The 13,204-nt window shown below is 42.6% G+C and overlaps 2 protein-coding genes across 2 annotated transcripts; one reads left to right on the plus strand and one right to left on the minus strand.

Annotated features, from left to right (window-relative positions):
* Positions 1–2,850: 2,850 nt before the first annotated feature.
* On the plus strand, positions 2,851–7,009 carry rps19bp1 (ribosomal protein S19 binding protein 1). The gene is made up of 4 exons (XM_003220982.4): positions 2,851–3,004; positions 3,918–4,061; positions 4,904–5,001; positions 5,630–7,009. Exons 1-4 carry the CDS (start codon positions 2,953–2,955, stop codon positions 5,768–5,770), a joined length of 435 nt encoding a protein of 144 aa, XP_003221030.1. The 5' UTR covers positions 2,851–2,952; the 3' UTR covers positions 5,771–7,009.
* An 890-nt stretch (positions 7,010–7,899) lies between these two features.
* atf4 (activating transcription factor 4) lies at positions 7,900–11,547 on the minus strand. The gene is made up of 3 exons (XM_003220981.4): positions 11,262–11,547; positions 9,067–9,381; positions 7,900–8,840 (listed from the first exon to the last, which is right to left on the minus strand). The coding sequence occupies exons 2-3, from the start codon at positions 9,281–9,283 to the stop codon at positions 7,981–7,983; spliced, it is 1,077 nt and encodes a 358-aa protein (XP_003221029.2). The 5' UTR covers positions 9,284–9,381; positions 11,262–11,547; the 3' UTR covers positions 7,900–7,980.
* Between the last annotated feature and the right edge of the window lie 1,657 nt (positions 11,548–13,204).

A 13,204-nucleotide genomic window follows, 5' to 3' on the forward strand; every position in this document is an offset into this window, starting at 1 on the left:
AAAAGACCAAGGCATTGACATCTCCGGCCCATCCTCTGTTCGGATGTCAGCCAGCAAGCCAACACCTTTAATCAAGAAATAGCTTCCTAAGATCTACAGCAGGCATGGGCAAACTTTGACCCTCCAGGTGTTTTGGACTTCAACTCCCAATATCCCTAACAGCCTACCGGCTGTTAGGGATTGTGGGAGTTGAAGTCCAAAATACTGGAAGGCCGAAGTTTGCCCATAGCTGATCTACAGAGACACTCGCAGGCACACCTCAGCAAGCGAGAGTCCAAAAGTGGCAGGCTAAAACTCGGAACCTCAATCCATGGCTGATACCAGATGAGAAACTCTCTCCTGGGCACACAGAATACCGGGCAACTTGGAAGGCGCTGAACAGACTACGCTCTAACACTATGAGATGCAGAGCCAACCTTAAAAAATGGGTCTACAAAGTGAAGTCCATGACATGCAAGTGTGGAGAAGAGCAAACCACAGACCATTTAATACAATGCAGACTGAGCCCTGCCACATGCACAATGGAGGACCTTCTTACAGCAACACCAGAGGCACTGCAAGTGGCCAGTCAAAGGAAATCTAGTATATGGTCAAGTTTTTAACTTAGTTTGTGTATTTTAAAAAATATAACTGTATTTATATCAATTCGCTTCTGACACGATGAATAAAACTTGTTCCTTGTGTCAGAGAAGTATTGAATACGTATTTATTAAATAAAACCTATGAGTGACTTTCTAGCTGGATTTAGCACCATATTACCATTGAAATCATGAAGACTCTAGTTTGGTGAAATCAAACTACAGTATTCACTATACTATTACAGTAGAGTCTTGCTTATCCAACCTTCACTTATCCAGTGTTCCATGTTATCCAAAGCAGTTTGCCTTTTAGCAGTCCATGTTTTTGTAGTCAATATTTTCAATACATTGCGATATTTTGGTGCTAAATTTGTAAATACAGTAATTACCACATAATGTTACCGTGTATTGAACTGCTTTTTCTGTTGATTTGTTGTAAACCATGATGTCTTGGTGCTTAATTTGTAAAATCATAATGTAATTTGATATTTAATAGGCTTTTCCTTAATCCCTCCTTATTATCCAACATTTTGGCTTATCCAACATTCTGCCTGACCGTTTGTGTTGGATAAGTGAGACTCTACTGTATATAGAGCAAATATTAGAAATTTAGTTTTTAAAAAATAAAGCTTCAAGAATCCTGCACGAAACATGCCTGTTGCTAGCTATCTTTGGAGTTATTATAAAAAAGGAACTTTTTCCTGAAAAACTACATTTATAAAGTATTTGTTAATCCATAATAGTGATAAAAAAACAGAATGCAGCTTTTTCGGTTTTAGATCACGCACACACCCCTTTTATCTTCCAGTTCTGTCCCCAGCTCCAAGCCAACAAAAAGCAAAGGGAAAAAGAATTCAAAGACTTCTGCCTGTTGAATTAATTCTCTTCTTGGCAAGGTCACTTCATTAAAACTGCTACCCCGACTTTACTTATTTAAAATAATGTTCATTAAAGTCAATGGTACATTATTTCCAAGTAAGCATCATTAGCATGTAGCTAAGGCACATTCTGAAAGCCTGGTTTGATTGATAATCACGTAGTGAAAAAGAAATGATTTGCTTTGTTTCCAATTAGGGTTTTGTAGGTAGGATTTGTTGGGCGGAGGGAGGACATGCCGTTGCCTTCCCCTAAGGCAGAGAGAGTGTGACTTGCTCAAGGTCACCAGTGGGTTTCCGTGACCGAGTGAGGATTTGAACCCTGCTCTCCAGTCATGGGGTGCATCTACACTGTAGAAATAATGCAGTTTGGCACCACTTTAGCTGATATGGCTCAATGCTATGAAATCAAGGGAATTTTAGTCTGACGAGGAATCAACACTTTAGAAGGCAAAAATTGTGTTGTCAAAGGCTTTCATGGCCAGAATAACTGGGTAGCTGTGAATTTTCCAGGCTATATGGCCATGTTCAAGGAATATTCTCTCCTGACGTTTCGCCCACATCTATGGCAGCCATCCTCAGAGGTTGCGAGGCCTATTGGAAACTAGGCAAGTGGGGTTTATATATCTGTGGAATGTTCAGGGTGGGAGAAAAAACTCTTTTGTTTGCTTAAGGTAAGTGTGAATGTTTCCATTGGTCAGCTTGATTAGCATTTAGCCTGGCAGCTTCAAAGACTGGTTGTTTCCTGCCTGGCGGAATCCTTTGTTGGGAGGTGTTAGCTAGCCCCGACTGTTTGTCTGGAATTCCCGTTTTCTGAGTGTTGTTCCTTATTTACTGCCCTGATTTTATTCAATGCTAATCAAGCTGGCCAATTGCAACATTCACACTTTCCTCAAACAGACAAGAGTTCTTTTTCCCACCCTGGACCTTCCACAGATATAGAAACACCACCTGACTCGTTTCCAACAGACCTCACAACCTCTGAGGATGCCTGCCATGGATGTGGGCGAAACGTCAGGAGAGAATGCTTCTGGAACATGGCCACACAGCCCGGAAAACTCACAGCAACGAAGGCAAAAAATCTTGCAAGACTACATATCCCAGGATTTAACAGCATTCAGCCATGGCAGTAAAAGTGGTGTCAATCTGGATTAATTCCGCAGAGTAGATGTATCCTTAAACTGCTGCTAAGCACTCTCTTATTTTAGGCTGGCCATATAGTGTTAAATAAGAAAAAATAAGCAGCCTATTTCAGCCCGCAAAGAGATGTCCTCAATTAGCCATTCTCACTAAACCACCCTATAAGCCCCTCCTCTCCCTTCCGCTCGCTTTCTAGTCTGCGCAAGCGCAATGAGACCTAAGCGGGCCGAATGACAAACTATAGGACAGAGAGTCCACAAGCACAACCGGAAGTGTGGCAAGACGAGCTCGGAAGTGAGCTCAAGAGTCCACCATATTGTTGAGGGGCAAAATACTGTTCACGCTGGGAAGGAGGAAATATGTCGGCTTCCTTGCTGAGAAAGGGTCTGGAGCTGCTTGAGGCGACAGGAGGTAATAGGAAAAAAATGGGAGGAGATAAAAAAAAAGGGACCGGGTTGCTATGAGTTTTCCGGGATGTATGGCCATGTTCCAGAAGCATTCTCTCCTGACGTTTCGTCCACATCTATAGCAGGCATCCTCAGAGATTGGGAGGTTTGTTAGAAACTAGGGAAGTGGGGTTTATATATCTGTGCAATGTCTAGGGTGGAAGAAAGAACTCTTGTTTGCTTGGGCAAGTGTAAATGTGAATGTTGCAAACGCAGCGCCCAAACACGAAGCAAGGAACATGAAAGGCATTGCAGACTAGCTCAATCAGAGAAGTCAGCCATAGCAGAAATGCTGGACCACTTCAACAATTATTATGTCAGACTAAACAGAGAAGCCACTGAAATCCACAAGCATGTAGACAATTTTAATAGAAAGGAGGAAACCATGAAAATGAACAAAATCTGGTTACCAGTATTTTAAAAACTCTAAAATCAGGACAGTAAATAAATAACATTACTCTGAAAACAGGGGAATTCCTGACATGAAACAATCAGGGCCAGCTAACACCTCCCAACAAAAGATTCCCGCAGACAGGAATCAGCCAAGCTTTGAAGCTGCAAGGCTATTCAATGCTAATCGGGGTGATCCAACATTCACACTTGCCTCAAATAGGCAAGAGTTCTTTCTCCCACCCTGAACCTTCCACAGATATATAAACTCAACTCGCCTAGTTTCCAACAAACCTCACAACCTCTGAGGATGCCTGCCATACATGTGGGTGCAACGTCAGGCGAGAATGCATCTGGAACATGGCCATGTAGCCTAGAAAACTCACAGCAACCTAGTGATTTTGGCCATGAAAGTTTTTGACAACACAGAAGGGATCGGGTTTTTTCCTTCGCTGGGTTGAATCTTTCTTTCCTTCTGCTATGAATAGCATCCTCTTCCCAGCCCAAGAAAGTGGCATCCTCTGCCAGACCGACCAAGCAGTTGCTGAAAAGGTTGAGAAAGAAGAAGAAGCGGCTGGGGCCTGGAAGAAACAAGGCCACCGTCAAAGGCAAAGTGGTCAAATCTGCTTTAGGTGAGAGAGAAACAACAAGGGGGAGGTGGTTCCCTTCTGGGATCTGTCAATCCCATTTCTGTCCCCATAATTCTGCACATATAGGGTGCATCTACACACTGTTGAATTGATGCAGTTTGACACCACTTTAACTGCCATGGCTCAATGCTCTGGAATCATAGAAGTGGAAGTTTTACAAGCCCTTTAGCCTTTCTCTGTCAAAGAGCTCTGGTGCCTTTCCAAACTACAAATCCTAGGATTTCATAGCGTTGAGCCATAACAGATAGAGATGTGAAACTGCACTCATTCTACAGAGTAGATGAAACACTGGTGTTCTGATTTCCTGTTTGTGACTTTAACATACGTAATATGTAAATAGTGAAGAAATTCAGCTTTTAAACTAACTGTTTAAAATTACTCTGTCAGACAAATAAGCAACTGGAAGTCCTCTGCTATGTCAGACCTTTTTCAGTTTCTGGCTGGGTAGTTGTGTCCACAACAGTCTTTTTTTCTTCTTAAAGATTAATGAATTTATAGTTGTGTAATATGTTATAACATATGCTTCTGAGATCTCAAATGCCTGAAATGTTATCCAGAATTTCAAGTGTATATACAGCAGACACTGGAAGTGGGTAGTGGTATTGAAAGCCATAAAGTCAAAAGGGATTAGATGTATAATGTGACACTGAGAATTAATTGCATTCAAGATAACAGAAATGGCACTGTGTGATAAAGACTTTTGTGTTTGTCCTCCATAAACATTTATCCTTTGTTCAACTAAAGACCAGTTTAACAGTTCTAGATTTATAACCCATGCCTCTATTTGGACTAAAGTTACACTTTTTGGAAAAAAAAATCCCCAGAGGAATATAGGAAACATCAAGCTGTTGACCATTTTGAGGAGAATATGCGGTACATGATGAGCAATCACTTCGTTACAGACAACACTGTCACTAAAAAGGTAACCTACTATTTTCATTCATATCCAGAGGAAAACACACAGCTTTATAGAGATACTGTTTATGTGGTTTAAAAAACAAGCATTATTTTGCATCTTTATATGCGACTTGTTTGTTGAAATAAAAGCTCAGTTGACAGGTCCCAGCTTTGAAAGGAGACTTAGTATATTACTTCACTTCTAAGATGTACTTTCCCTCCATCTAAATGTGTCTAAAAACTGGGTCCATCTTAGAATTGCAAGTGCTTTTATAAACTTTTTTTCTGTTGATGATACTGCTGTTATTGTGCATCATACAACTGATGAATTGAAGAAATACAATATTAGTGTAGTTCTATGCATTTCCATTTGAATGAATTAGTGCTGCCTTTCATCTAGCATTCTAGCCAGAATACTTCAAAATCCTAGTAATCATTAGGGTTTTTTCATGAAGTATTCTGAAATATGCAAGTGTTGCCTTCCTGCACTGAATTTAAATGACTTATTCTGCTTCCTATATAAATCCTCATATACTGGTTTTTCTTTGTCTCTCTGCAGTGTTCAAATATTTAGGCTAGATTATGGTTGATGGATGTAAGTTTGTGCTGTTAGTAATGGTGTAATGTTTGTTTGTTTGCAAATGGATTTGAAGATTTTGGACCAAAACAGAGGGAGGAAAGCTAAAGACCGTTCCCAAGAGGAAGCAAAGAAAAAGCCTTCAGACACGGTATTCACTGAGGAAGACTTCCAACGATTTGAGAGGGAGTATTTTGAGGGAGCTGGAAGAGTCTGACCAAAGAGACTGTTTCTCATTGTTTACAGATCCTTTTTGTGTGTTTTTGGGATACATATTTTCAGAGGGTGCAGAACCTTTACATCTGATTTTTCAGTTATCTAATGTGTGATTTTGCAGTTTGTCCTGTGTGCATAGAATCTTTATTTCCCTATCACCAGGATGCAAACTGCTCATTTACATTTACTTGCTGCTGTAATCTAGAGTAACTAGATAGAATGAAATCTCCCATCATCGTATATCAGAGAGAAGCTGATTGCCCAATTTGGGAGCGAGGAAAGTCTTCTAGAGCATAAGCACAGGACTCCCAATTTGATTCAAGAAACACAACACTGGAATATTATGCCTAAAACATAACCAAGTTGCTACTATTTGGAAGTCTTTTATATGTACTGTAACAAGTACTGTGGCACTAGCCAAAAGAAATGGGAATCTGAAGTAGTTTCATAAGAGTAGTAGCATAAATCCAGGTTTGTTGTTATGCTTGTACTCTGCAGACTGATGCAGATTATAGTTCCCTATTATCCGGTCATGTGAAAATACATCAATCTCAATATTGTATTAATAAATGAGCAGTGTAGTACTTCTGCAGTCACTCATCAAATTAAAATTGTCTTTTTAAAAAAGGTTCATTTTTTAAGTATTGGAAAACAATGATTGGTTATCACACCTTACGTTGCAGACCTTTGGAAAGTGAGCAAGGTGTAGGCATCGTGATATTGGGAGTATACAGCCCTGGGAAGGATGACTTTAAAAACAAACTCCAACCTCCTACATAGTTTTGATACCTTAATAATTGCTCTTTTCATATTAAGGACTCACTCATGTTGGGAAGTAATGAGTGCTCGGGCGTGGTTTTCAAATGTATGGTTCTTTAATATACCTTTAATCAACCAGCATATTTAATTATATGCTAGAATTGCTGCACTGCAGTGTCTACATTTTGTATTTCAATTTATTCTAAGTGACTTGGGTCCCTCCAGGATTACTCCACTTCCAGCTCAGTAAAACTGAGTATGAAAACCTTTTAAGCTCAACTCTTTGCCACCAGTTGTAACGTTTTACAAAAGGAGCCAAGATAATTTTCAGGACACAAGGCAAGACAGTGCACAAATTAAACTGTATTGGAGACACAGCTAAAGATGTTTGGTTCTGTTTGTATTTCCTTCATGTGGATCAAAGCAAAGTTCATTTATGGTTGCAATAAATAATTTGCCCAAAAGGTGGCAGAAACTTCAACCATCATGTTAGCTGTGTGAATCTACATTTAGCAATCTCGGCTTCTTTGTAAACAGACCTGTACAAATTTCCAAATGGAAACAATGAGCAGTGTTTATAAAGCTATTCTACAGGGTGGTGACAGCCGAGAGGAAGCTCTGGCGCGGGCTGGTCCATGTCATGAAGAGTCAGAAGCAACTGAACGAATAAACAACAAAACAGGAAAATATGACAAGTGGCCAGATTAGCCATAGGAACACCTTGCTGGCCAAGATAATGGCACTTAAAAGGCTATTCTGTTTTATCCATGCTGGCTTTACTATAGCATACAAATCTGTTAATGTTTTTAGTAGTAATAGTTGCAAGACTAAATGCAAAAGGCTGTCTGCAACAAGAAACCTGGATATGCTTATGGCCACTATACATAGGTACAACACACATAATAAAACCCCAAGTCTTGCATCTTACATAGGACAAAGGATACCCAATTCTGAAGGTTATTTTTCTGTTGCTAATGAGTTCAAATGTTACTTTTTGCTTTGTCCCTCGTCCTTACAAGGCAGTAAGGGAAGTAACTTCTGCCCGCACTAAAAATCACTGAATACCAGATCTCAAACTGACTTGGCATCACAATTTTCTCCTGCATTAAATCTTTAGCCTTATGAAGCCAGTGAAGCTTTAAAAGTGTACAACTTTTTCAGTTGGCCCAAAACATATCCTTGCTTGTTCATTTTGCTGCATAGCTGCCTCTAAATATTTACATGTACAATTATCTTCCTACCTAGCCAGTGTATAATGAATTGCCCAACCTTTGAACAGTTTAGTCCTTCTCATTATTTATTCCAGCATTTTATTAAATTCATGAGGCTAGTCAGTATATTATGAACTCTTGAAAGACTCATAGAATCATATACTAGAAAATAATTTATTAAGCAACAACACCGTTTACACAAAGCTTTTATATACATGCATGTAACATTTATTTGACTACCCTATTCTGGAACTTTAACCTTTTTATTCTTGGCTTTGCGGACCTCTTCAATCAGATCTTTCAAATACTGAATTTCTTTGCTCAAGGAATCTGCCTTCTCCCTCAGGACTTCATTTTTCTGCTCTAATTCTCTACACTCTCCTGATAATGCCTTTTGCTCTAGCCTTTTCTTCTGCCGATACCGTGTAGCTGCAGTCTTATTTTGCTCCATCTTCTTCAGCTTTTTGTCTACCCTTTTTTCTCCCTTCATTTTCAATGCTACCTTTTCTTCAGGGTGATCATAAGGTGTGGGGCGCACGGAAACAATATGCACAGCCGCAACAGACTTTTCATCACTGAGGGAACTAACTGAAGTGGTGGGACTTTGCTGGGGTGAACAAAAGTAAGAATCTGGGCTCATGCATATTCCACTATCATTATCAGAATGTGCTTCTTCCTCCTTCTCACACTTTGGAATGACATTTAGTGGAATTACCACTATGATATGGGCTTCTGTTTTCCCATCTCCTTCAAGAACATCTATCTCACTGCCTAGTTCTAAGCTGAAAGGGTTGTCTGCAGTGGCGACATGTGGCTCTGGGGAGAGGGCTAATGTCAGCAAGGGGCTCAGGGAGGCCGTCTGATCTGAGCTGGTGGGGGGTTTTGGGGACTCAATAATTTGCTCTGGTGTCAGTGTAGTTTCTTCACTGGGAATTTCTTGAATGGAAGGCTCAAGTAGATCACACGTGTTTTCCAACGTGGCCATGAGCTCATCTGGTGAGACGGTGGATTCCAGATCATCAATACCTAACAGCACATCGAAGTCAAACTCCTTCAGATCCATGTTTTCCACCATCCAATCCATGCCAGAGAAGGCATCCTCTGTCAAGGGAAAGAAAAAATCCTTTGAGAAAACTAAACGTTTCATAAAAATAAATTCTTTTCCTTAATACACAATCAGAACATATCCAGTTGCCATTATATTAGCAAAGTTTTTAAAGTAAGAACTGCTTATTTTCAAGACTGCTCACTTTCACAGAATGAGTAGACCAACACTCCCTCCCTCGCCCCTTGCATTTCCAGAATCCTTTTATCCCTCTGGTCTTACCCTGGCTGTTGTCTGTGGCATTATTCAAACTGTCCACAGCCAGCCAATTGGAGGCGCCCACTTTAGCCTTGTCGCTGGAGAACCCATGCGAACTGAGCTTCTTGGCCACCTCCAGATAGTCATCTAAGAGTCCTAGACTTTCTTCAGCCCCCAAACACGGCTGGTTGAAGGGGGAGAGAAAATCCCCCCACAACATCTCTGTGTTTGAGAAGCTCATCTTGGCCAAGTTTTAGTACTTTGTCGTCGAAAAGGGTGGACAAATCGGTGGTATTTTTGTCGAAAACAGCAAAGCTGCTGTGCAATGCTTTGAAAAACCTGGAAAGCAAAGAAAATGGCATTACCAAGGTGACACAATTTTGTAAGGACCTTGAATTTACCCCTACAGTAGGATAAGACATTCTATACATGATGCTTGCCGGAGTTTTTTCTGAGGCGCCATCTGGAATCCAGACTTGAAATTCTTCTGAATACCAACCCACAACCACAAAATGGCGCCAACTAGAGGCTATCAAATGTTCCCACTTCTGCCTACCCGCCTTTCTTTCCTCATGACCATATATGGTCCGAGGCACAGCAGACGCTCCACCCGCCACTCCCTTCGCTTGATTCATGCCTTCATTTGCTACAACAGCTGCAGCCATTTCGTGCTCTACGTGTCTGTGTCCCCACCCAACACCTAGGCCGCCATTTTGTATCCTGCCACGTTTTTTATTTCAGCTGGTCCAACTAGTTTTCATCTTTTACTATCTGTTTAATCCACACTAAGCAGAAGCACCTTAAAAATTCCAGGAACTTTACATGGACTTTCAGAGATTAAAAGTGGAGAAATGCTCATATACAAGGATGTCCACCAAGGTGAAAAATCCATCTATAAATTTAGTGTTTTTCTAGACAACTCAAAAACACTCTAAAATGAACCAGGATAGACCTGAAAGGAATCTCTTTGTTCACATCAAGAGTTCTTGGCTTTCTAAGGGATTAATTTTCTGTGTACTTTGAACATTTACATAAGCCTCATGAATACCACATAAAATATAATTCGTTTTTGGCAAATAATAACACATCTGTTACTATGTGTTGTTGAAGGCTTTCATGGCTGGAATCACTGGGTTGCTGTAAGTTTTCCAGGCTGTATGGCCATGTTCCAGAAGCATTCTCTTCTGACGTTTCACCTGCATCTATGGCAGGCACCCTCAGAAGTTGTGAGGTCTGATAACTAGACAAGAGGTTTATATATCTGTGGAAAGTCATAGGTGGAAGAAAGAACTCTATTTGTTTGAGTCAAGTGTTAATCAAGGTGGCCAATTGCTACATTCACACTTGCCTAAAACAGACCTACCACCCTCGACTTTCCACAGATAAACTCCTCTTGCCTAGTTTTCAACAGACTCACAACATCTGAGGATGCTTCTGGAACATGGCCACACAGCCTGGAAGACTCACAGCAACCCACGTCTTTTGCAATTTATGTCTGACAGCAATTTTTTTTAAAAAAAAGAACCTTACATTTTTCGATCACTGACGGATCAATACTTATGCTCTCCAGGAATTTTCTTCAGTGTGAAAGGAAATAACTTTGTCCACTAATTAGCCTAATTGAGCAACCACGGGGAATTTACATTCCCTGTGAGCCTATTATAAAGGCAAACACTAATTCCCAGAAGATTATCTCATTGTCGAAGGCTTTCATGGCTGGAATCACTAGGTTGCTGTGAGTTTTCCGGGCTGTATGGCCATGTTCCAGAAGCATTCTCTCCAGACGTTTCGCCCACATCTATGGCAGGCATCCTCAGAGGTTGCCCGACATAGATGTGGGCGAAACGTCAGGAGAATGCTTCAAAAAATGGCCATAGAGCCCGGAAAACTAACAGCAACCCGATTATCTCATTGGGGTTTTTCCCCTTGTAGATCTGGGTAAAAGGCACCCAGTTCTTCCCGCAAGAAATGGGTCCCTCGAGCCAAACGCCTCTCAAGAAGTGAACCAGAGCCCACAAAAGGCTCGCCGTGAATAGACTAATAAACAAGTCCCTGTCAAGGTCTATGACACCATCTACCCGCTTGCCTCTCCCGCTGGGGCCATCTACGCTGTCCCATTAATGCCATGGCAGTTAAAGCGGGATTAAACTGCATTAATGTGACCGTGTAGATGACTCCTCTAATCTTTTTTCTCTCTGTTGCTCCTTGGCCATACTCACGCCATGGCTGGAGGTGCCTGGAGGTGCCGAGGCCGCGGCCGGTTCTGCTGCGCCTCTGCAATGGCCGTTCTGCCGCTCGCGCTGCCGCCCCTACGGTGCCATGGCGGCGCCTGAGGAAGCTCAAACAGCTCTGCGCCTCGTCGGTCTGAGCCGAGCCCGCGCCAATCACACAGAACCCCCTCCTCCTTAGATTTCAGCCGACAATGAGGACAATGGCGTCTTCGGCTTCTCCTTATATAGCGTAACGAGATCCGGCCGGCTCGGCTCTTCTTCTGAAACAAGACGCGCCTTGTACAGAATCCTTCCGCCAACCGTCCCTCGATTTAAGACAGCTTCATTCGAGGTGAAACGAGCTTTGGCGCCCCCATCAGTACAGCACTCTCGAGTTAAAAGAATCCTTCGTTGGAAGCCACGCGTCCCTAGGCGAAAACTACACTCCGCGCAAGGATCACGAGAACTATACTGCGCTCTGTGACTTAATACCGGTAATTCGTGTCAGACCACGTGACGCCTCAAGGGATGGGCCGCTTTCTATTGGCTTCCCAAAATCTGGCTGAGGAGCTGGGTTCCCGCACTCGAGATGAGCACGTGAACAGGCGGGATCCGATTGGGTAAGCGTGCCCTGTCCGCGTGGACTGCCCCCTGCCATTGGCTGAGCGGGTAAGCGCGTCAATCGTTAGCCGTTGACGAAGAACGGTGGTGGGGGGGGGGGGGGCAGGGTGTTCTTTTGTGTGAGGCGCTCATTCTCATTAAGAAGCCAGTGGAAATTGGGACTAAGGCTATATCTACACAGTTGAATAAAATTCCACATTATCTGCTTTGAACTGGAATATTTGGCAGTGTGGACTCACATAGCCCAACTCAAAGCAGATATTGTGGGACTTTCTGCCTTTCTGGGTTGTGTGGAAGGGCCCTAAAAGGGCTTCTGAAGGGTTTTTTCCCACCCTTTAAAAAAGGCCTAGCTGCCTTGCTTTGGTTATGTCTTTATCAAGCGCTTTCTTGTTCAGAGGAAATTCCAAAGGAATGAGTACCAACTAGATCAGGCAGGTGCACACTTGGGCCCTCCCTCCAGGTGTTTTGGACTCCCAACTCCCACAATTCCTTACAACCTCAGGCCCCTTCCTTTCCCCCCTCAGCCCTTTAAGATTAAAGGTTTTTTATCTCCAGAGGAGGAGACTCCACGGGAGGGGGAGGAATGGGCCTGAGGCTGTTAGGAATTGTGGTAGTTGGAGTCCAAAACACCTGAAGGGAAGGAAACGTTTCTTGCCTTGAAAGAGTTGGGGTTCAAAGTAAAACTTCAATCTCTGAGGCCTGCTTCTGTTGACATCTGCCAAAGCCATTGGCTGCCCTCAGCTGCTTCCACAGAGCCAATGCATTCAGCTGGAAATAATTATTGCATAACATACAGCGGAAGATGCTACTTCAGAGTCCGGAGCCCCCTGGAGCCCCCAGTGGCGCAATGGGTTAAACCACTGAGCTGCTGAAGTTGCTGGCCGAAAGGTCGACAGTTCGAATCCGGGGAGCGGGGTGAGCTCCCGCTGTTAGCACTAGCTTCTGCCAACCTAGCAGTTTGAAAACATGCAATTGTGAGTAGATAAATAGGAACTGCTCTGGCGGGAAGGTAACGGCGCTCCATGCAGTCTAACTGGCCATATTACCAAAGATAACTTCCGCTCTTCTGCTTAGAAATGGAGAAGAGCACCAACCCCCAGCGTCAGACACAACTAGACTTAACATCAGGGTGAACCTTTACCTTTTACCTATATACCTCATATACATGGGGCTGTGCTGGCACAACGGATTAAACTGCTGAACTTGCTGACCAGAAGGTTGGAGGTTTGAATCCGCAAGGTGGGAGTGAGCTCCTGCTGTTAGCCCCAACTTCTGACAACCTAGCATGCAAATGTGAGTAGATCAGTAGGTACCTCCTTGGCGGGAAGGTA

The sequence above is a fragment of the Anolis carolinensis genome, chromosome 5 (genome assembly GCF_035594765.1).
Source record: "Anolis carolinensis isolate JA03-04 chromosome 5, rAnoCar3.1.pri, whole genome shotgun sequence".
Classification (NCBI taxonomy): Eukaryota; Metazoa; Chordata; class Lepidosauria; order Squamata; family Dactyloidae; genus Anolis; species Anolis carolinensis.